A 24,642-nucleotide genomic window follows, 5' to 3' on the forward strand; every position below is an offset into this window, starting at 1 on the left:
CTCCCTGGGCCACTATGACCCTCTGTCCCTACCTCCCTTCCTGGGCCACTATGACCCTCTGTCCCTCCCTCCGTCCCTTCCTGGGTCACTATGACCCTCTGTGCCTCCCTTCCTGGGCCACTATGACCCTCTGTCCCTCCCTTCCTGGGCCACTATGACCCTCTGTCCCTCCCTTCCTGGGCCACTATGACCCTCTGTCCCTCCCTCCCTGGGCCACTATGACCCTCTGTCCCTCCCTCACTGGGCCGCTATGACACCCTCCCCCTCCCTCCCTCTCTCAGCCCTGCCTGCTGGCCAGCTGGCTGCTCCCATGGTGTCACTTTCCCGTGGGCTCCTGGCTGGGAGGAAGCTTGGTGTGTGTGTGTGTGTGATCGAGTGTGCCTATGTGTGTATTCATGTGTGGCTGTATGTGTGTTTGTATGCGGCTGTGTGTGTGTGTGTTTCAGTGTGGCCTTTGTGTGTGTGTGTTTCAGTGTGGCCTTTGTGTGTGTGTGTGTGTGTGTGTGTGTGTGTGTGTGTGTGTGTGTGTGTGTGTGTGTGTGTGTGAGCAGGCTAAGTTGACATGATCAGGAGAGAACTCCAGCTCCAGCCTACCTTTGCACCACAGCCACCCAGCAGAGCCAGAAAGACACCCGACGACGGCGACAGAGAGAGACTACCGTAGGCCAGGCCACAGGGTCCAGCTCCAGCCTACCTTTGCACCACAGCCACCCAGCAGAGCCAGAAAGACACCCAACGACGGAGACAGAGAGAGACTACCGTAGGCCAGGCCACAGGGTCCAGCTCCAGCCTACCTTTGCACCACAGCCACCCAGCAGAGCCAGAAAGACACCCGACGACGGAGACAGAGAGAGACTACCGTAGGCCAGGCCACAGGGTCCAGGTCCAGGTCCATCTTATTTGTGTAACAGCCACCTGTCAGAGCCAGAAAGACACCCGACGACGGAGACAGAGAGAGACTACCGTAGGCCAGGCCACAGGGTCCAGCTCCAGCCTACCTTTGCACCACAGCCACCCAGCAGAGCCAGAAAGACACCCGACGACGGAGACAGAGAGAGACTACCGTAGGCCAGGCCACAGGGTCCAGGTCCATCTTATTTGTGTAACAGCCACCTGTCAGAGCCAGAAAGACACCCGACGACGGAGACAGACAGAGAGACTACCGTAGGCCAGGCAACAGGGTCCAGGTCCATCTTATTTGTGTAACAGCCACCTGTCAGAGCCAGAATAGGACTACCGTGGGCCAGCCATCAGCCAGGTGTGTATGTATGATGGTGCTGCACCGGGTGATCCAGGCAGCCCGTGCCGGCGATCTCTCAGCCCTGAGGAAGCTGTCCTCCTCTGGGTGCCTCACGGTCTCAGCCTCCATCACAGACGCCCAGGGGGCAGGCCCGGTGCACCACGCCGCTCGCTGCGGCCGCCTGGAATGCGTGCGCTACCTGGTGGTGGAGGTGGGGCTGGCGGCCGACGCCCGGGCCCTGAACAGAGCCACGCCCGCCCACGACGCTGCTGCTACAGGCCACGCCCGGGAACTGCAGTGGCTAGTGGACCAAGGGGGCTGCAATGTAGAGGTGAGGCTAAAATAACAAATCATTCCTCCTGTGTTACTGAGGGTAGACCAGAGAGTTACAACACAGTGGTGAGGCTGGTGTTACTGAGTGACCAAGGGTGGTGAGGCTGCAAATCATTCCTCCTGTGTTACTGAGGGTAGACCAGAGAGTTACAACACAGTGGTGAGGCTGAAATAACAAATCATTCCTCCTGTGTTACTGAGGGTAGACCAGAGAGTTACAACACAGTGGTGAGGCTGAAATAACAAATCATTCCTCCTGTGTTACTGAGGGTAGACTAGAGAGTTACAACACAGTGGTGAGGCTGAAATAACAAATCATTCCTCCTGTGTTACTGAGGGTAGACCAGAGAGTTACAACACAGTGGTGAGGCTGGTTGAGCCACTGATGGGGCTGGAGAGAGATGGAGATAAGTTGGTGTAGTTGTTGCCCTCATACGTGGTTGTTGACTCCTATGGCATTTAGCCAGCAGCCATGTATCAGGGCAAGAGCACTTGGTTTATACGGAGCAGCGTGAAGAGCACTTTAGAATGAGTTCATGGTATCTGGACTTCCCAGGGGTCTTGTCTCATTCACTGTACATGATGTGGTGTTTAACCATCAGACTGTATGTAAACACTATAACCCAAAGTCACCTGGCTTCTGACTCAATTCAGGGGGCTTTATTGGCATGGGAAACGTGTTAACATTGCCAAAGCAAGTGAGGTAGATAATAAACAAAAGTGAAATAAACAATACAAATTAACAGTAAACATTACACATACAGAAGTTTCAAAACAATAAAGACATTACAAATGTCATATTATATATATATACAGACTATTACGTGTATATATACAGACTATACGATATACAGACTATTATATACAGTCTCTCTCTCTCTCTTTCTCTCTCTCTCTCTCGATGTGTGCTTTATGAAAGGTGAAGTTGACAGATGAAGAGTCCCTAGCTGGTGTGTTGCCATTACTCGTGCCCATGTCTTTGTTGTCCTGTCGAATTCTATAATGACTAGGATAATGGGTTATCTTTCTCTCTCGCTCTCTCTCTTTCTCTCGCTCTCTCCCCCGTCTCTTTCTCTCGCTCTCTCCCCCGTCTCTCTCGCTCTCTCCCCGCTCGTCTCCCCCGTCTTCTTCTCTTCTCTCCCCGTCTCTTTCTCTCGCTCTCTCCCCGTCTCTTTCTCTCGCTCTCTCCCCGTCTCTTTCTCTCGCTCTCTCCCCGTCTCTTTCTCTCGCTCTCTCCCCTTGTCTCTTTCTTTCTCTCCCCCCGTTCTTTCTCGCTCTCCCAGTCTCTTTCTCTCGCTTCTCCTCCCCCGCTCTCTCCCCGTCTCCCGTCTCTCTCTCGCTCTCTCCTCTGTCTCTCCCCGTCTCTCTCGCTTCTCCCCCCGTCCCCTCGCGTCTCTTTCTCGCTCTCTCCCCGTCTCTTTCTCTCGCTCTCTCCCCCGTCTCTCGCTCTCTCCCCGTCTCTTTCTCTCGCTCTCTCCCCGTCTCTTTCTCTCGCTCTCTCCCCGTTTCCCGTTTCTTTCCTCTCTTTCTCCTCGCTCTCTCCCTCTCGTCTCTCTCTCTCGCTCTCTCCCCCGTCTCTCGCTCTCTCCCCGTCTCTTTCTCTCGCTCTCTCCCCCGTCTCTCGCTCTCTCCCTGTCTCTTTCTCTCGCTCTCTCCCCGTCTCTTTCTCTCGCTCTCTCCCCGTTTCTTTCTCTCGCTCTCTCCCCGTCTCTCGCTCCCTCCTAAAAAAAACTTGTTTGTTCACGTAGGTTGTAATTCAATTCTTTCTCACTCTAACTCAAACCGGCCCGTCTCTCAACTTCAACGACCCGTTGATCTCATTTAAATACAGCTGCTCCAAGTTAAAGACCAGGTTCAGAGTTTCTTGTTATCGTTCAGACCAGCGATAACATTTTTCTAAATTGGTGGTCTTTCCGACAGAGGGAACCTGTACGTGCTCCAGCTTATTGTGCTTCATAACGCAAGGGTGAAAAGGGCAATAAGAATATTTAAATCGTTAATTAACATTCCCTCACATGATTGTAAGATGTATTCATCCCATTGTCCTGTACTCAACTCCCAGGGGTGTGAGTAAGTGATCTGTCAGCTTCTTTTTTAGGTTTGATAGATGTTCATATGCCAATAGGGGTGTTCAGACAGTTGACCCATTAGGATTATGTTCTTGTAATAGGATGGGGTAATACGATTGCTTTCTCAGGTTGGATTTTCACAACATGTCTTGTGCTCTGTGTTGATACAGTAGTACCATTATGAATAGATCTCTGGGTCTGTTTTTTAATATAATATAATAATATATTATAATAATATAATTAATATATTATAATATATTATAGTATGTAAGCACATCTATGGTTGTATGCGTAGATGTACAAGTTAAAAGAACTTGGTAACACTGTATTTAAAGGTTTATCCTGCATTATAATGCCTTTTATAACACATTACACGACTGCCATGATAACGTATGTCTTTTAGTGGTCTAATACTGATCCTGATTTAATTCAAGCTATGGCTGTTTTGTAGGACCAGGATGCAGCCGGGGCGACAGCACTCCATCTCGCAGCTCGGTTCGGACGGGTGGAGGTCGTCCATTGGCTGCTGTTGGTTGGTAGCGTCGCCGAGGAGACGACGGACTGTGGGGCCGTCCCCGCCCATTACGCTGCTGCCAAGGGAGACCTCACCTGTCTGAAACTACTGGTCCACCATGCACCTGGGTAGGACCAAAGATGAACAACGTGTATGGACTGTTACCTTTACACCTCCATCCAGTCAGTATGTTGATGGTTGTCACTGCTTGTCTTACAGTGGAGAATAATGTCCTCATTGACTCAGGGGTCATAGTGGAGAATATAGTCCTCATTGACTCAGGGGTCATAGTGGAGAATATAGTCCTCATTGACTCAGGGGTCATAGTGGAGAATATAGTCCTCATTGACTCAGGGGTCATAGTGGAGAATATCGTCCTCATTGACTCAGTGGTCATAGTGGAGAATAATGTCCTCATTGACTCAGTGGTCATAGTGGAGAATATAGTCCTCATTGACTCAGGGGTCATAGTGGAGAATATAGTCCTCATTGACTCAGGGGTCATAGTGGAGAATATAGTCCTCATTGACTCAGGGGTCATAGTGGAGAATAATGTCCTCATTGACTCAGTGGTCATAGTGGAGAATATAGTCCTCATTGACTCAGGGGTCATAGTGGAGAATATAGTCCTCATTGACTCAGTGGTCATAGTGGAGAATATAGTCCTCATTGACTCAGGGGTCATAGTGGAGAATATAGTCCTCATTGACTCAGGGGTCATAGTGGAGAATAATGTCCTCATTCCTTACTAATATCTGTTCAGAGGTGATGGATGTTCATGCGTAGTTTATCCTTTTATTTTTATTTTTTTATTTCACCTTTATTAAACCAGGTAGGCTAGTTGAGAACAAGTTCTCATTTGCAACTGCGATCTGGCCAAGATAAAGCAAAGCAATTCGACACATATAACAACACAGAGTTACACATGGAATAAACAAACATTCAAACATTCAATCAATAATACAGTAGAAAAATCTATATACAGCATGTGCAAACGAGGTAAGATAAGGAAATAAATAGGCCATGGTGGCGAAGTAATTACAATATAGCAATTAAATATACTGGAATGGTAGGATGTGCAGAGGATGAATGTGCAGGTAGAGATACTGGGGTGCAAAGGAGCAAGATAAATAAATAAATACAGTATGGGGATGAGGTAGATAGATGGGCTGTTTACAGATGGGCTATGTACAGGTGCAGTGATCTGTAAGCTGCTCTGATAGCTGGTGCTTAAAGCTATTGAGGGAGATATGAGTCTCCAGCTTCAGTGATTTTTGCAGTTCGTTCCAGTCATTGGCAGCAGAGAACTGGAAGGAAAGGCGACCAAAGGAGGAATTGGCTTTGGGGGTGACCAGTGAGCTGAGATAAGGCGGGGCTTTACCTAACAGAGACTTGTAGATAAACTGTAGCCAGTGGGTTTGGCGACGAGTATGAAGCGAGGGCCAACCAACGACAGCGTACAGGTTGCAATGGTGGGTAGTGTATGGGGCTTTGGTGACAAAAAGGATGGCACTCTGATAGACTGCATCCAATTGGTTGAGTAGAGTGTTGGAGGCTATTTTATAGATGACATCGCCGAAGTCGAGGATCGGTAGGATGGTCAGTTTTACGAGGGTATGTTTGGCAGCATGAGTTACGGGTGCTTTGTTTGCGAAGTAGAAAGCTGATTCTAGATTTAATTTTGGATTGGAGATGCTTAATGTGAGTCTGGAAGGAGAGTTTACAGTCTAACCAGACACCTAAGTATTTGTGGTTGTCCACGTATTCTAAGTCAGAGCCGTCCAGAGTAGTGATGCTGGACGTGCAGGCAGTGAGCGATTGAATAGCATGCATTTAGTTTTACTTGCATTTAAGAGCAGTTGGAGGCCACGGAAGGAGAGTTGTATGGCATTGAAGCTCGTCTGGAGCTTGTTAACACAGTGTCCAAAGAAGGGCCAGAAGTATACAGAATGGTGTCGTCTGCGTAGAGGTGGATCAGAGACTCACCAGCAGCAAGAGCGACATCATTGATGTATACAGGGGAAAGAGTCGGCCCGAGGGGGAACCCTGTGGCACCCCCATAGAGACTGCCAGAGATCTGGACAACAGACCCTACGATTTGACACACTGAACTCTATCAGAGAAGTAGTTGGTAAACCAGGTGAGGCAATCATTTGAGAAACCAAGGCTGTCCAGTCTGCCAATAAGAATGTTGTGATTGAGTCGAAAGACTTGGCCAGGTCGATGAATACAGCTGCACAGTAATGTCTCTTATCGATGGAGGTTATGATGTCGTTTAGGACCTTGAGTGTGGCTGAAGTCAAATCAAATCTAATCAAATTTATTTGTCACATACACATGGTTAGCAGATGTTAATGCGAGTGTAGCGAAATGCTTGTGCTTCTAGTTCCGACAATGCAGTAATAACCAACAAGTAATCTAACTAACAATTCCAAAACTACTGTCTTATACACAGTGTAAGGGGATAAAGAATATGTACATAAAGATATATGAATGAGTGATGGTACAGCGCAGCATAGGCAAGATACAGTAGATGGTATCGAGTACAGTATATACTATAGAGATGAGTATGTAAACAAAGTGGCATAGTTAAAGTGGCTAGTGATACATGTATTACATAAGGATGCAGTAGATGATATAGAGTACAGTATATACATATTCATATGAGATGAATAATGTAGGGTATGTAAACATTATATTAGGTAGCATTGTTTAAAGTGGCTAGTGATATATTTTACATCATTTCCCATCAATTCACATTATTAAAGTGGCTGGAGTTGAGTCAGTGTGTTGGCAGCAGCCACTCAATGTTAGTGGTGGCTGTTTAACAGTCTGATGGCCTTGAGATAGAAGCTGTTTTTCAGTCTCTCGGTCCCAGCGTTGATGCACCTGTACTGACCTCGCCTTCTGGATGATAGCGGGTTGAACAGGCAGTGGCTCGGGTGGTTGTTGTCCTTGATGATCTTTATGGCCTTCCTGTAACATCGGGTGGTGTAGGTGTCCTGGAGGACAGGTAGTTTGCCCCCGGTGATGCGTTGTGCAGACCTCACTACCCTCTGGAGAGCCTTACGGTTGTGGGCGGAGCAGTTGCCGTACCAGGCGGTGATACAGCCCGCAAGGATGCTCTCGATTGTGCATCTGTAGAAGTTTGTGAATGCTTTTGGTGACAAGCCGAATTTCTTCAGCCTCCTGAGGTTGAAGAGGCGCTGCTGCGCCTTCTTCACGATGCTGTCTGTGTGAGTGGACCAATTCAGTTTGTCTGTGATGTGTATGCCGAGGAACTTAAAACTTACTACCCTCTCCACTACTGTTCCATCGATGTGGATAGGGGGGTGTTCCCTCTGCTGTTTCCTGAAGTCCACAATCATCTCCTTAGTTTTGTTGACGTTGAGTGTGAGGTTATTTTCCTGACACCACACTCTGAGGGCCCTCACCTCCTCCCTGTAGGCAGTCTCGTCGTTGTTGGTAATCAAGCCTACCACTGTTGTGTCGTCCGCAGACTTGATGATTGATTTGGAGGCGTGCATGGCCACGCAGTCGTGGGTGAACAGGGAGTACAGTAGAGGGATCAGAACGCACCCTTGTCGGGCCCCAGTGTTGAGGATCAGCGGGGTGGAGATGTTGTTGCCTACCCTCACCACCTGGGGGCGGCCCGTCAGGAAGTCCAGTACCCAGTTGCACAGGGCGGGGTCGAGACCCAGGGTCTCGAGCTTGATGACGAGCTTGGAGGGTACTATGGTGCACCCATGACCAGCTCTGAAACCAGATTGCATAGCGGAGAAGGTACGGTGGGATTCGAAATGGTCTGTAATCTGTTTGTTAACTTAGCTTTCGAAAACCTTAGAAAGACAGGGTAGGATAGATGTAGGTCTGTAGCAGTTTGGGTCTAGAGTGTCTACCCCCCTGATGGGTGTTCATGCTTAGGTTATCCTTTTCGAGCACACAGGTGATTGTTGACCCTTGGAGCTTCATGTACATTTCCAGCGTGTATTTGTTGATTGAACAGGAAGCAGTGGTGGTAAGACGTGATGAACCTGACCCAGAGAGATAACCCCTAACCTTAACCTGACCCAGAGAGGTAACCCTGACTCTAAAACCTTAACCTGACCCAGAGAGATAACCCTAACCTTAACCTGACCCAGAGAGATAACCCTAACCTTAACCTGACCCAGAGAGATAACCCTAACCTGACCCAGAGAGGTAACCTTAACCTGACACAGAGAGGTAACCTTAACCTAACCCAGAAAGGTAACCTTAACCTGACCCAGAGAGGTAACCCTAACCTTAACCTGACCCAGAGAGATAACCCTAACATTAACCTGACCCAGAGAGGTAAACCTAACCTTAACCTGACCCAGAGAGAGAACCCTGACCCTAACCTTAACCTGACCCAGAGATATAACCCTAACCTTAACCTGACCCAGAGAGAGAACCCTAACCTTAACCTGACCCAGAGAGAGAACCCTGACCCTAACCTTAACCTGACCCAGAGAGGTAACTCTAACCCTGATCTTAACCTGATCCAGAGAGGTAACCCTAACCCTGATCCTAACCTTAACCTGACCCTAAACTTAACCTGACCCAGAGAGGTAACCCTAACCTTAACCTGACTCAGAGAGGTAACCCTAACCTTAACCTGACCCAGAGAGGTAACCCTAACCCCCTGACCCTAATCTTAACCTGACCCAGAGAGGTAACCCCGACCCTAACCTTAACCTGACCCAGAGAGGTAACCCTGACCATAACCTGACCCAGAGAGGTAACCCTGACCCTAACCTTAACCTGACCCAGAGAGGTAACCGTATCCCTGACCCGACCCAGAGAGGTAACCCTGACCTTAACCTGACCCAGAGAGGTAACCCTAACCATGACTCTAACCTGCCTCTCCTGACCCAGAGAGGTAACCTTAACCCTGACCTTAACCTGACCCAGAGAGGTAACCCTAACCCTGACCCTACCCTTAACCTGACCCAGAGAGGAAAAACCCTAACCTTAACCTGACCCAAAGAGGTAACCCTGACCCTAACCGTAACCTGACCCAGAGAGGTAACCCTAACCTTAACCTGACCCAGAGAGGTAACCGTAACCCTGACCCGACCCAGAGAGGTAACCCTAACCGTGACTCTAACCTGCCTCTCCTGACCCAGAGAGGTAACCTTAACCCTGACCTTAACCTGACCCAGAGAGGTAACCCTAACCCTGACCCTACCCTTAACCTGACCCAGAGAGGAAAAACGCTAACCATAACCTGACCCAGAGAGGTAACCTTGACCCTAACCGTAACCTGACCCAGAGAGGTAACCCTGACCCTAACCCTGGCCCGACCCAGAGAGGTAACCCTAACCCTGACCCTACCCTTAACCTGACCCAGAGAGGAAAAACCTTAACCTGACCCAGAGAGGTAACACTGACCCTAACCGTAACCTGACCCAGAGAGGCCACCCTGACCTTAACCTTAACCTGACCCAGAGAGGTAACCCTGACCCTAATCTTAACCTGACCAAGAGAGGTAACCCCGACCCTAACCTTAACCAGAGAGATAACCCTGACCCTAACCTTAACCTGACCCAGAGAGGTAACCCTAACCCTGACTCTAACCTTCCTCTCCTGACCCAGAGAGGTAACCTTAACCCTGACCCTAACCTTAACCTGATCCAGAGAGGTAACCCTGACCCTACCCTTAACCTGACCCAGAGAGGTAACCTTAACCCTGACCCTAACCTTAACCTGACCCAGAGAGGTAACCCTGACCCTACCCTTAACCTGACCCAGAGAGGAAAAACCCTAACCATAACCTGACCCAGAGAGGTAACCTTGACCCTAACCGTAACCTGACCCAGAGAGGTAACCCTGACCCTAACCCTGACCCGACCCAGAGAGGTAACCCTAACCCTGACCCTACCCTTAACCTGACCCAGAGAGGAAAAACCTTAACCTGACCCAGAGAGGTAACACTGACCCTAACCGTAACCTGACCCAGAGAGGTCACCCTGACCTTAACCTTAACCTGACCCAGAGAGGTAACCCTGACCCTAATCTTAACCTGACCAAGAGAGGTAACCCCGACCCTAACCTTAACCAGAGAGATAACCCTGACCCTAACCTTAACCTGACCCAGAGAGGTAACCCTGACCCGACCCAGAGAGGTAACCCTAACCATGACTCTAACCTTCCTCTCCTGACCCAGAGAGGTAACCTTAACCCTGACCCTAACCTTAACCTGATCCAGAGAGGTAACCCTGACCCTAACCTGACCCAGATAGTTAACCCTGACCTTAACCTTAACCTGACCCAGAGAGGTAACCCTAAACCTGACCCTAACCTTAATCTGACCCAGAGAGGTAACCCTAACCCTGACCCTGCCTCTCCTGACCCAGAGAGGTAACCACAGGGTATCCCATGACTCCTCTCACTCTGCCCCGCTGACATGTGATCGCCAGGGCAACGGGACCTATCCAGGTCAGCCACCTGGAAACCCCACAGAGATTCACACACGATGGGTGATGGCACCATGACAATCATACCACTCTACTTTGTTTCATTCAGGGGGTGAGGTTAGGGCCAGGTTAGGTGGGTTTAGGGCCAGGTTAGGTGAGGTTAAGGCCAGGTTAGGTGAGGTTAGGGCCAGGTTGGGCGAGGTTAGGTCCAGGTTGGGTGAGGTTAGGGCCAGGTTGGGTGAAGTTAGGGCCAGGTGAGGTAAGTTTAGGGCCAGGTGAGGTTTGGGCGAGGTTAGGGCCAGGTTAGTTGAGTTTAGGGCCAGGTTAGGTAAGTTTAGGGCCAGGTGAGGTTAGGGCCAGGTAAGGTTAGGGCCTTACCTGAGGTTAGGGCCAGGTAAGGTTAGGGCCTGGTTAGGCGGGGTTAGTGCCAGTTTAGTTGAGGTTAGTGCCAGGTTAGGTGAGTTTAGGGCCAGGTTGGGTGAGGTTAGGGCCAGGTTGGGTGAGGTTAGGGCCAGGTTGGGTGAGGTTAGGGCCAGGTTAGGTGAGTTTAGGGCCAGGTTGGGTGAGGTTAGGGCCATGTTGGGTGAGGTTAAGGCCAGGTTGGGTGAGGTTAGGGACAGGTTGGGTGAGGTTAGTGCCAGTTTAGTTGAGGTTAGTGCCAGGTTAGGTGAGTTTAGGGCCAGGTTAGGTGAGGTTAAGGCCAGGTTGGGTGAGGTTAGGGCCAGGTTCGGTGAGATTAGGGCCAGGTTGGGTGAGGTTAGGGCCAGGTTAGGTAAGGTTAGCGACAGGTTGGGTTAAGGCCAGGTTTGGGCAGTTTATGGTAAACCTGTCCCTACCCTAACCTGGCCTTAACCTAACATTATCATTACTGTAGGACTGTAGCATACTGTATCATCTACCACTAACATTACTGTAGAACTGTAGCATACTGTATCATCTGCCACTAACTTTACTGTAGAACTGTAGCATACTGTAGTATCAGCCACTAACATTACTGTAGAACTGTAGCATACTGTATCATCTGCCACTAACATTACTGTAGAACTGTAGCATACTGTATCATCTGCCACTAACATTACTGTAGAACTGTAGCATACTGTATCATCTGCCACTAACATTACTGTAGAACTGTAGCATACTGTATCATCTGCCACTAACATTACTGTAGAACTGTAGCATACTGTATCATCTGCCACTAACATTACTGTAGAACTGTAGAATACTGTATCATCTGCCACTAACATTACTGTAGAACTGTAGCATACTGTATCATCTGCCACTAACATTACTGTAGAACTGTAGCATACTGTATCATCTGCCACTAACATTACTGTAGAACTGTAGAATACTGTATCATCAGCCACTAACATTACTGTAGAACTGTAGCACACTGTATCATCTGCCACTAACATTACTGTAGAACTGTAGCATACTGTATCATCTGCCACTAACATTACTGTAGAACTGTAGCATACTGTATCATCTGCCACTAACATTACTGTAGAACTGTAGCATACTGTATCATCTGCCACTAACATTACTGTAGAACTGTAGAATACTGTATCATCAGCCACTAACATTACTGTAGCATACTGTATCATCTGCCACTAACATTCCTGTAGAACTGTAGCATACTGGTTCATCTGCCACTAACATTACTGTAGAACTGTAGCATACTGTATCATCTGCCACTAACATTACTGTAGAACTGTATCATACTGATTCATCAGCCACTAACATTACTGTAGAACTGTAGCATACTGGTTCATCTGCCACTAACATTACTGTAGAACTGTAGAATACTGTATCATCAGCCACTAACATTACTGTGTAACTATAGTTGTATAATGTAGTATCAGCCACTAACATTACTGTGTAACTATAGTTGTATACTGTAGTATCAGCCACTAACATTACTGTGTAACTATAGTTGTATACTGTAGTATCAGCCACTAACATTACTGTGTAACTATAGTTGTATAATGTAGTATCAGCCACTAACATTACTGTGTAACTATAGTTGTATACTGTAGTATCAGCCACTAACATTACTTCTGTGTAACTATAGTTGTATAATGTAGTATCAGGTGTTGTCCTCTTTACGATGCCTCCGTGTTTGTTTCCACCAGGTGTGTGAACCGTCAGACTGGCATCGGTGCCACCCCTCTGTACCTGGCATGTCAGGAGGGTCACCTGCACGTAGTGGAGTACCTGGTGAAGGACTGCGGGTCAGACGTCCACCTCAGGGCCCATGATGGCATGACCGGCCTGCACGCTGCTGCACACATGGGGCACCATGCCCTGGTCATCTGGCTGGTAAGTGGACTGGATGCCAATATGTTGTAGAACCGTTGTTTCTTTAACCAGTTGCACTTATTTGATCTTTTCCAGCACACCTGGAAAATAGGGGCTGCAGGGTAAATTTGACACAAAATATATTTTGATTTGTTTAACCTTATATTGGTTACGACATGATTCAATATGTGTTATTTCATAGTTTTGATGTCTTCACTGTTATTCTACAATGTAGAAAATAGTACAAATTAAAGAAGAAAAAAAACTCATGTCTATCTCTGAATCCCATCCAGTTTCATTGATATTTTGCCATATATATATTTTTAACGGTGCTGTTTCACCAAATTTCTGAACCTATATACATTTTACGGACACAGTATATTTTTACATTAGTTATCTTGTTGTTGTTTTTTCCTACCCTTCAGATCCACCACAGATGGTATCAGTTTACTATCTTGAGTTATAAGTTGCTGCGACAGACAAGCTTCCCTTCCAGCGGTTGTTCTTGTTCAGACCAGAATGTTAAGGTGGCCTGCAAGGGACAAATGTAAGACCAGGATGTTAAGGTGGCCTGCAAGGGACAAATGTAAGACCAGGATGTTGACATTTGGCCTTGCAGGGACAACATTCTGGTCTTAATTTGTCAGACCAACATCCTGGTCTGTTGACATTTGCCTGCAGGGACAAATGTAAGACCTGGCTGTTGAATTTGGCCTGCAGGGACAATTGGTCTTACATTTGTCCAGAATTGCAGGTGACAAACATTCTGGTCTGGAAAAGGTTTCAACATAAGAAAGTCATCTTTCTGAGGCAGCTGACATTTGTCCCTTGCAGGCCACCTTAACATTCTGGTCTGTTGACATTTGTCCCTTGCAGGCCACCTTAACATCCTGGTCTTACATTTGTCCCTTGCAGGCCACCTTAACATTCTGGTCTGTTGACATTTGTCCCTTGCAGGCAACCTTAACATCCTGGTCTTACATTTGTCCCTTGCAGGCCACCTTAACATTCTGGTCTGTTGACATTTGTCCCTCGCAGGCCACCTTCACAGACCTTAGCCTGCAGTGCCAGGACAGGGAGGGAGCGACTGCTCTTCACTTTGCGGCCAGTGGAGGGCACCATCGCATCCTGGAGAGGCTGCTCCGCATGGGGGCAAAGGTCATCAGAGACGACTGGGGGGGAACCCCTCTTCATGATGCTGCTGAGAATGGAGAGCTGGAGGTGAGAGTTATGACAAGATCGTGGGGCTGTATTTTGTTTCAGAGAGGGAGTGGTGATCTAGGATCTGGTGCCCCTTTGTCCATGTGATCTTATTCACAGTAGTCTAAAAGGTCATGTGATCTTATTCACAGTAGTCTAAAAGGTCATGTGATCTTATTCACAGTAGTCTAAAAGGTCATGTGATCTTATTCACAGTAGTCTAAAAGGTCATGTGATCTTATTCACAGTCGTCTAAAAGGTCATGTGATCTTATTCACAGTAGTCTAAAAGGTCATGTGATCTTATTCACAGTAGTCTAAAAGGTCATGTGATCTTATTCACAGTAGTCTAAAAGGTCTTAAATCAGAACTCCTAAGTATCTACAGTATATTAAAGTCATGTTAAGTCATAGTAACAGAGGTTTTTTAATTCAGTCTGTTTGCTACCTGTTACCCCCCCCCCCCCTTTCTAGTGCTGCAGGATCCTGTTAGCCAATCAGGTGAGCCCATCGGAGCAGGACATAGATGGGTTCACAGCAGCAGACCTTGCGGAGTACAACGGACACTACGACTGTGCCGGCTACCTCCGAGCCGTGGAGACATGCGTAAGACCCAAAACCTCCGGCTACCTCCGAGCCATGGAGACATGCATGAGACCCAAAACCTCCGGCTACCTCATGAGTTGTCGTAACAACACATGCAGACAAAACCTGCTACCTCCGTAAGACCCAAAACCTCCGGCTACCTCCGAGCCGTGGAGACATGCATGAGACCCAAAACCTCCGGCTACCGAGCCGTGGAGACATGCATGAGTCCCAAAACCTCCGGCTACCGAGCCGTGGAGACATGCATGAGACCCAAAACCTCCGGCTACCGAGCCGTGGAGACATGCATGAGACCCAAAACCTCCGGCTACTGAGCCGTGGAGACATGCATGAGACCCAAAATCCTCCGGCTACCGAGCCGTGAAGACACGCATGAGACCCAAAACCTCTGGCTACTGAGCCGTGAAGACACGCATGAGACCCAAAACCTCCAGCTACTGAGCCGTGAAGACATGTGTAAGACCCAAAACCTCCGGCTACCGAGCCGTGGAGACACGCATGAGACCCAAAACCTCCGGCTACTGAGCCGTGGAGACATGCATGAGACCCAAAACCTCCGGCTACCAAGCCGTGGAGACACGCGTAAGACCCAAAACCTCCGGCTACCGAGCCGTGAAGACACGCATGAGACCCAAAACCTCCGGCTACTGAGCCGTGAAGACACGCATGAGACCCAAAACCTCCGGCTACTGAGCCGTGAAGACATGCGTAAGACCCAAAACCTCCGGCTACCGAGCCGTGGAGACATGCATGAGACCCAAAACCTCCGGCTACCGAGCCGTGAAGACACGCGTAAGACCCAAAACCTCCTGCTACCGAGCCGTGAAGACACGCATGAGACCCAAACCTTTTCACTTTACATCGTCTTTTCTTAGTTCAGATATGATATATTCTTGTTTGGTGGCCCTCTGTAACGTTCTATTGTTCCCAAGCATTTTTTGCATTATAATCCAAGTCAGACCAAAGGGGATTGGCCCAGCGTGGTCCGGGTTAGAGGAGGGGATTGGCCCAGCGTGGTCCGGGTTAGGGGAGGGGATTGGCCCAGCGTGGTCCGGGTTAGAGAAGGGGATTGGCCCAGCGTGGTCCGGGTTAGAGAAGGGGATTGGCCCAGCGTGGTCCGGGTTAGGGGAGGGGATTGGCCCAGCGTGGTCCGGGTTAGGGGAGGGGATTGGCCCAGCGTGGTCCGGGTTAGGGGAGGGGATTGGCCCAGCGTGGTCCAGGTTAGGGGGTGGATTGGCCCAGCGTGGTCCGGGTTAGGGGAGGGGATTGGCCCAGCGTGGTCCGGGTTAGGGGAGGGGATTGGCCCAGCGTGGTCCGGGGTAGGGGAGGGGATTGGCCCAGCGTGGTCCGGGTTAGGGGAGGGGATTGGCCCAGCGTGGTTAGGGGAGGGTCCATGGGCGTAGTGTTCAGACCTTAATGCTCCAATCAGTTTTGTTTTTCAAATCTATTTTTGGAATACTGACTGTCCAATCAACAAGTTACAAGTGACCAAATCACATGTGTGTTCAGACAGCAGTCATTAGCTGACACGGCTACACGAGTTGTCATAGTAACAACAGGTGTGTGTGAGCAGTGGTATAGGCTGATCGGTGGTGGTGCTCGTGCTTCCTGTCACTCTGAAATTATGTAGAAAGCTAAGGTGACAACCATGGCAACCATGACAACCATGGCAACCATGACAACCATGGACTTGTCCCAGTTGCTTTGAATGTTCCAAATCATTGTGTAAGAGCACTTTTTAAAGCCTCAAAATTAGTCCTTTTTTTGGGGTGTGGATGTGTGTATTGCTGTGTGGATGTGTGTATTACTGTGTGGATGTGTGTATTGCTGCGTGGATGTGTGTATTGCTGTGTGGATGTGTGTATTGCTGTGTGGATGTGTGTATTGCTGCGTGGATGTGTGTATTGCTGTGTGGATGTGTGTATTGCTGTGTGGATGTGTGTATTGCTGTGTGGATGTGTGTATTGCTGCGTGGATGTGTGTATTGCTGCGTGGATATGTGTATTGCTGCGTGGATGTGTGTATTGCTGTGTGGATGTGTGTATTGCTGTGTGGATGTGTGTATTGCTGTGTGTATTGCTGTGTGGATGTGTGTATTGCTGTGTGGATGTGTGTATTGCTGTGTGGATGTGTGTATTGCTGTGTGGATGTGTGTATTGCTGCGTGGATGTGTGTTTTGCTGTGTGTGTGTCTTGTGCGTGTTATGTGTATTGCTGCGTGGATGTGTGTATTGCTGCGTGGATGTGTGTATGCTGCCCATGGATGTGATGTATCCCCTACACAGTAACATCTGTGTGCCCATTGCTGTGTGGATGTGTGTATTACTGACAGTGGATGATGTGTATTGCTGCGTGGATGTGTAGTTACCCTGCGTGGATGTGTGTATTGCTGCGTGGATGTGTGTATTGCTGCGTGGATGTGTGTATTGCTGCTGGATGTGTGTATTGCAGCCCTGCGTGACCCAGTGATGTGTCCCTTCAGTGACATCCCATATGTGTCCCAGTGATGTGTCCCCTTCACAGTAACAGCAGCTCTACTGCGTGGACCCAGTGATGTGTTTCACAGTGCAGCTCTACCTGACAGATAGTGACCCAGTGATGTGTCCCCTGCACAGTAACAGCAGCTCTGCCTGACAGCCCATAGTGACCCAGTGGATGTGTCCCTTCACAGTAACAGCAGCTCTACCTGACAGCCCATAGTGACCCAGTGATGTGTCCCCTTCACAGTAACAGCAGCTCTACCTGACATGCCCCTTCACAGTAGTGTATGACATCCCCAATGATGTGTCCCCTGTGTGTATTGCACATTGTAACAGCATGCTCTACTGCTGACATCCCATGTGTGTGACCCTGTGATGTGTCCCCTGTCACAGTAACAGCAGCTCTACCTGACATCCCTGTAGTGACCCAGTGATGTGTCCCCTTCACAGTAACAGCAGCTCTACTGTGTGGATGTGTGTATCCCATGGATGTGACCCAGTGATGTGTCCCCTTGACAGTCTGTATTGACCCAGTGATGTGTCCCCTTCACAGTAATGCAGCTCTACCTGACATCCCATAGTGACCCAGTGATGTGTCCCCTTCACAGTAACAGCAGCTCTACCTGACAGCCCATAGTGACCCAGTGATGTGTCCCCTTCACAGTAACAGCAGCTCTACCTGACATCCCATAGTGACCCAGTGATGTGTCCCCTACACAGTAACAGCAGCTCTACCTGACATCCCATAGTGACCCAGTGATGTGTCCCTTCACAGTAACAGCAGCTCTACCTGACATCCCATAGTGACCCAGTGATGTGTCCCCTTCACAGTAACAGCAGCTCTACCTGACATCCCATAGTTTGATGTGTCCCCTTCACAGTAACAGCAGCTCTACCTGACATCCCATAGTGACCCAGTGATGTGTCCCCTTCACAGTAACAGCAGCTCTACCTGACATCCCATAGTGACCCAGTGATGTGTCCCCTTCACAGTAACAGCAGCTCTACCTGACATCCCATAGTGACCCAGTGATGTGTCCCCTTCACAGTAACAGCAGCTCTACCCCATAGTGATCCCATATGTGACCCAGTGATGTGTCCCCTGATGTGTCCCTTCACAGTAACAGCAGCTCTACCTGACATCCCATGAGTGTCCCCTTCACAGTAACAGCAGCTGATCCCATAGTGACCCCCCTTCACAGTAACAGCAGCTCTACCTGACAGCCCATAGTGACCCAGTGATGTGTCCCCTTCACAGTAACAGCAGCTCTACCTGACAGCCCATAGTGACCCAGTGATGTGTCCCCTTCACAGTAACAGCAGCTCTACCTGACATCCCATAGTGACCCAGTGATGTGTCCCCTTCACAGTAACAGCAGCTCTACCTGACATCCCATAGTGACCCAGTGATGTGTCCCCTTCACAGTAACAGCAGCTCTACCTGACATCCCATAGTGACCCAGTGATGTGTCCCCTACACAGTAACAGCAGCTCTACCTGACATCCCATAGTGACCCAGTGATGTGTCCCCTTCACAGTAACAGCAGCTCTACCTGACATCCCATAGTGACCCAGTGATGTGTCCCCTTCACAGTAACAGCAGCTCTACCTGACATCCCATAGTGACCCAGTGATGTGTCCCTACAGTAACAGCAGCTCTACCTGACATCCCATAGTGACCCAGTGATGTGTCCCTTGACATCCCATAGTGACAGTAACAGCAGCTCTACCTGACATCCCATAGTGACCCAGTGATGTGTCCCCTTCACAGTAACAGCAGCTCTACCTGACATCCCATAGTGACCCAGTGATGTGTCCCCTTCACAGTAACAGCAGCTCTACCTGACATCCCATAGTGACCCAGTGATGTGTCCCCTTCACAGTAACAGCAGCTCTACCTGACATCCCATAGTGACCCAGTGATGTGTCCCCTTCACAGTAACAGCAGCTCTACCTGACATCCCATAGTGACCCAGTGATGTGTCCCCTTCACAGTAACAGCAGCTCTACCTGACATCCCATAGTGACCCAGTGATGTGTCCCCTTCACAGTAACAGCAGCTCTACCTGACATCCCATAGTGACCCAGTGATGTGTCCCCTTCACAGTAACAGCAGCTCTACCTGACATCCCATAGTGACCCAGTGATGTGTCCCCTACACAGTAACAGCAGCAGCTCCCATACCTGACAGCCCATAGTGACCCAGTGATGTGTCCCCTTCACAGTAACAGCAGCTCTACCTGACCCTTCAGCCCATATTGACCCAGTGATGTGTCCCCTTCACAGTAACAGCAGCTCTACCTGACATCCCATAGTGACCCAGTGATGTGTCCCCTTCACAGTAACAGCAGCTCTACCTGACAGCCCATAGTGACCCAGTGATGTGTCCCCTTCACAGTAACAGCAGCTCTACCTGACATCCCATAGTGACCCAGTGATGTGTCCCCTTCACAGTAACAGCACCTGACATCCCATCTACAGTAACAGCAGCTCTCCTGACATCCCATAGTGACCCAGTGATGTGTCCCCTTCACAGTAACAGCAGCTCTACCTGACATCCCATAGTGACCCAGTGATGTGTCCCCTTCACAGTAACAGCAGCTCTACCTGACATCCCATAGTGACCCATGATGTGTCCCCTACACAGTAACAGCAGCTCTACCTGACATCCCATAGTGACCCAGTGATGTGTCCCCTTCACTCTAGACATAACATGTGTCCCCTTCAGTAACTCTACCTGACATCCCATAGTGACCCAGTGATGTGTCCCTTCACAGTAACAGCAGCTCTACCTGACATCCCATAGTGACCCAGTGATGTGTCCCCTTCACAGTAACAGCAGCTCTACCTGACATCCCATAGTGACCCAGTGACCCCTTCAGCAGCAGCTCTACCTGACATCCCATAGTGACCCAGTGATGTGTCCCCTTCACAGTAACAGCAGCTCTACCTGACATCCCATAGTGACCCAGTGATGTGTCCCCTTCACAGTAACAGCAGCTCTACCTGACATCCCATAGTGACCCAGTGATGTGTCCCCTACACAGTAACAGCAGCTCTACCTGACATCCCATAGTGACCCAGTGATGTGTCCCCTTCACAGTAACAGCAGCTCTACCTGACAGCCCATAGTGACCCAGTGATGTGTCCCCTACACAGTAACAGCAGCTCTACCTGACATCCCATAGTGACCCAGTGATGTGTCCCCTTCACAGTAACAACAGCAGCTCATAGAAACATGAATTAGTCACCAGAGGATCACAGTGGAGTCAGGATGAAGGGACGACAATGCTGACGGAGACGGCCAGGTGCTCTCCATATGGCAGACCAATTCCCTTAGAGTCCCAATAGTAGTGCACTAAATAGGGAATAGTGTGCCAGCCCCGGTCAATAGTAGTGCAGTAAATAGGGAATAGGGTGCCAGCCCCGGTCAATAGTAGTGCACTAAATAAGGAATAGGGTGCCAGCCCTGGTCAATAGTAGTGCACTAAATAGGGAATAGTGTGCCAGCTCCGGTCAATAGTAGTGCACTAAATAGGGAATAGGGTGCCAGCTCCGGTCAATAGTAGTGCACTAAATAGGGAATAGGATGCCAGCCCCGGACAGAGGTAGTGCACTAAATAGGAAATAGGGTGCCAGCCCCGGTCAATAGTTGTGCACTAAATAGGGAATAGGGTGCCAGCCCCGGTCAATAGTAGTGCACTAAATAGGGAATAGGGTGCCAGCCCTGGTCAGAAGTAGTGCACTATATGGAGAATAGGATGCCAGCCCTGGTCAGAAGTAGTGCACTAAATAGGGAATAGGGTGCCAGCCCCGTAGTCAAATAGGGAATAGGGTGCCACCCTGGTCAGAAATCGGGAATAGGATGGTGGTCAGAAGTAGTGCACTAAAAGGTCAATAGTAGTTTACTATATAGGGAATAGGGTGCCAATCCCGATGAATAGTAGTGCACTATATGGGGAATAGGATGCCAGCCCTGGTCAGAAGTAGTGCACTAAATAGGGAATAGGGTGCCAGCCCCGGTCAATAGTAGTGCACTATATAGGGAATAGGGTGCCAGCCCTGGTCAGAGGTAGTGCACTATATAGGGAATAGGGTGCCAGCCCTGGTCAGAGGTAGTGCACTATATAGGGAATAGAGTGCCATTTGGAGAGTACCCAGCGAGGCTTGGCTGACGGGGTTAGCTTCACCTCCCCCTTCACCTAAAATAACCCTCCTTCCTCTTGTTAACAATGGGACAGCTAATTAACTGTGGAGAATGCTGGCGCTGCAGTGTTGCAGCTGTGGATTGGAGCCGCCGTGAGCCCCTGGGACCTATCAGTTACCCCAGATAGGAAGCTCAGGTGGCGGGGAGAGGGCCTGGCCTAGGGGCCTGAGCCGGTTATGAGATCTGAGGGCTTCGGGTTTCATCGTTTTTACAGTGGTTGTGGAAGCCTGGAACCGAAAACTCTATCCCTCGGGAGCAGGATGTCATGTTGGCTTCAAACACACGTCGTCCTCGGTTTGATCGTGTGTCACGTTCTGTTTCCAGATCACACATTACACATAGCATATCATATTATGATACAATTTTTATTTAATTTTTTTAACTCCGCAGATTAGTTTAGATTAAAATAGGGCTTTGGTGAAATATTCTCAACAAAGACTCTAAAATCTTGTGTAAAAATGTAAACTCTCAAGGATAATGCTTGTACTTTTTAATCTATTTAATCCCATGAAATTGAAGGCATTGCGAACAGTAGTTCTGTGAAAAAAACCTTGCAGTATAAATCAACTACGTCATTTTTAATTACACGTCCCTTAGTGTCACGCGTTCACAGAGCACTGTGTAATTCACGGCGTTGTTTCTGTCCATTCTAAAGTGTCTGCCCGTCACTTGGTCTCGTTTCCTGATCGGCAGCTTTAACAGGCCTGTGAATTACAAAGTGCTCTGTGAACGCGTGACACTAAGGGACGTGTAATTAAAAATGACGTAGTGGATTTATACTGCAAGGTTTTTCACAGAACTACTGTTCGCAATGCCTTCAAAAGAGTGTTGCGTGCTAGGTATTTCCTGATGTTTGGTTTTTATCCTAAAGAGGTCACCTTCCCTCCTCCTTATTTAGCTAGCATTCTGCTACAGCCGTCCAGTCAATCAGTCAGCCAGCCAGCCATCCAGCTATCCAGTGAGTCAGCCAGCCAGCCAGCCATCCAGCTATCCAGTCAGCCAGCCATCCAGCTTTCCAGTCAGCCAGCCAGCCAGCCATCCAGTCAGCCAGCCAGCCAGCCATCCAGTCAGCCAGTCAGCCAGCCATCCAGCTATCCAGTCAGCCAGCCAGCCAGCCATCCAGCTATCCAGTCAGCCAGCCAGCCAGCCATCCAGCTATCCAGTCAGTCAGCTAGCCATCCAGCCAGCCAGCCATCCAGCTATCCAGTCAGTCAGCCAGCCATCCAGCTATCTAGTCAGTCAGCCAGCCAGCCAGACAGCCATCCAGCTATTCAGCCAGTCAGCCATCCAGCTATCCAGTCAGTCAGCCAGCCAGCAGCTCTGCTCACCTCTTACCGGCATTAGTGCCTCTCCTTCAGAAACAGCTGCAATCAAATAAACAACCTTGTGGTGTTGGGTTTATTTTAGAGGTCGACCGATTAATCGGAATGGCCGATTTCAATCGAAAATCTGTATTTTTGGACATCGATTTGGACAATTTTTTTAACATTTTTTTTTACACACCTTTATTTAAGCAAGTCAGTTAACAACACGTTCTTACTTTCAGTGACGGCCTAGGAATGGTGGGTTAACTGCCTCGTTCAGGGGCAGAACGACAGATTTTCACCTTGTCAGCTCGGGGGATTCAATTTTGCAACCTTACAGTTAACTAGTCCAACGCTCTAACACCTGATTACATTGCACTCCACGAGGAGCCTGCCTGTTACGCGAATGCAGTAAGCCTGGCAGAGTGGCCCTTGGGGCAGTGTGGAGGCTAGCTGTCTGTTCATGGGGGTGTCAAACACCTACCTGAATGACTGGCTGCCTGGTTATCTGGCAGGCTGGATGGCTGACTGACTGACTGACTGACTGAATGGCTAGCTGCCTGGTTACCTGGCAGGCTGGATGGCTGGCTGACTGACTGGGTAACTATCGGCAGATTCTGTCACATCTTCATCATTGAGGGCTGACTGACTGGATAACTAACTAACTGACTGACTGAAGGACTCACTCGGGTCTGAGCCGTAAGTTACTTATTGATTTTGTTGATTGCTATGTGGATTTATTTGATACAATGATCAGCTGGAACAGGGATAATAAACATCTGAAACAGAGATAATGATCAGCTGAAATAGGGATAATGATCAGCTGAAATAGGGATAATGATCAGTTGGAACGGGGATAATAAACATCTGAAACAGAGATAATGATCAGCTGAAATAGGGATAATGATCAGCTGAAATAGGGATAATGATCAGTTGGAACGGGGATAATGATCAGCTGAAATAGGGATAATGATCAGCTGAAATAGGGATAATGATCAGCTGAAATAGGGATAATGATCAGCTGGAACGGGGATAATGATCAGCTGAAATAGGGATAATGATCAGCTGGAACAGGGATAATGATCAGCTGAAATAGGGATAATGATCAGCTGAAATAGGGATAATGATCAGCTGAAATGGGGATAATGATCAGCTGGAACGGGGATAATAAACATCTGAAACAGAGATAATGATCAGCTGAAATAGGGATAATGATCATCTGAAACAGAGATAATGATCAGCTGAAATAGGGATAATGATCAGCTGAAATAGGGATAATGATCAGCTGAAATGGGGATAATGATCAGCTGGAACGGGGATAATGATCAGCTGGAACGGGGATAATGATCAGCCAAAATAGAGATAATGATCCGCTGGAACGGGGATAGTGATCAGCTGGAACGGGGATAATAAACATCTGAAACAGAGATAATGATCAGCTGGAACAGAGATAATGATCAGCTGGAACGGGGATAGTGATCAGTTGGAACGGGGATAGTGATCAGCTGGAACGGGGATAGTGATCAGCTGGAACGGGGATAGTGATCAGCTGGAACGGGGATAGTGATCAGCTGGAACAGGGATAGTGATCAGCTGGAACAGGGATAATGATCAGCTGGAACGGGGATAGTGATCAGCTGGAACAGGGATAATGATCAGCTGGAACGGGGATAGTGATCAGCTGGAACGGGGATAATGATCCGCTGAAACGGGGATAATGATCAGCTGAAACGGGGATAATGATCAGCTGAAACAGGGATAATGATCAGCTGAAACGGGGATAGTGATCAGCTGGAACGGGGATAGTGATCAGCTGGAACGGGGATAGTGATCAGCTGGAGCAGAGATAATGATCAGCTGGAGCAGAGATAATGATCAGCTGGAACGGGGATAGTGATCAGCTGGAACGGGGATAATAAACATCTGAAACAGAGATAATGATCAGCTGGAACAGGGATAG

At 48.8% G+C, this 24,642-nt stretch overlaps 1 protein-coding gene across 1 annotated transcript in view; it reads left to right on the forward strand.

The window, feature by feature from the left end:
• The first annotated feature begins 901 nt into the window (after positions 1-901).
• The window catches only part of espnla (espin like a), a 47,628-nt gene continuing 23,887 nt past the window's right edge, over positions 902-24,642 (forward strand). The window contains exons 1-5 of the mRNA XM_065009348.1: positions 902-1,571; positions 4,094-4,284; positions 12,723-12,909; positions 13,927-14,109; positions 14,561-14,692. Of these exons, the coding sequence (XP_064865420.1) occupies positions 1,269-1,571; positions 4,094-4,284; positions 12,723-12,909; positions 13,927-14,109; positions 14,561-14,692 (996 nt within the window). The 5' untranslated portion in view covers positions 902-1,268. The remainder of the gene's footprint in view (positions 1,572-4,093; positions 4,285-12,722; positions 12,910-13,926; positions 14,110-14,560; positions 14,693-24,642) is intronic.

This window comes from Oncorhynchus nerka, linkage group LG24 (assembly GCF_034236695.1).
Source record: "Oncorhynchus nerka isolate Pitt River linkage group LG24, Oner_Uvic_2.0, whole genome shotgun sequence".
Classification (NCBI taxonomy): Eukaryota; Metazoa; Chordata; class Actinopteri; order Salmoniformes; family Salmonidae; genus Oncorhynchus; species Oncorhynchus nerka.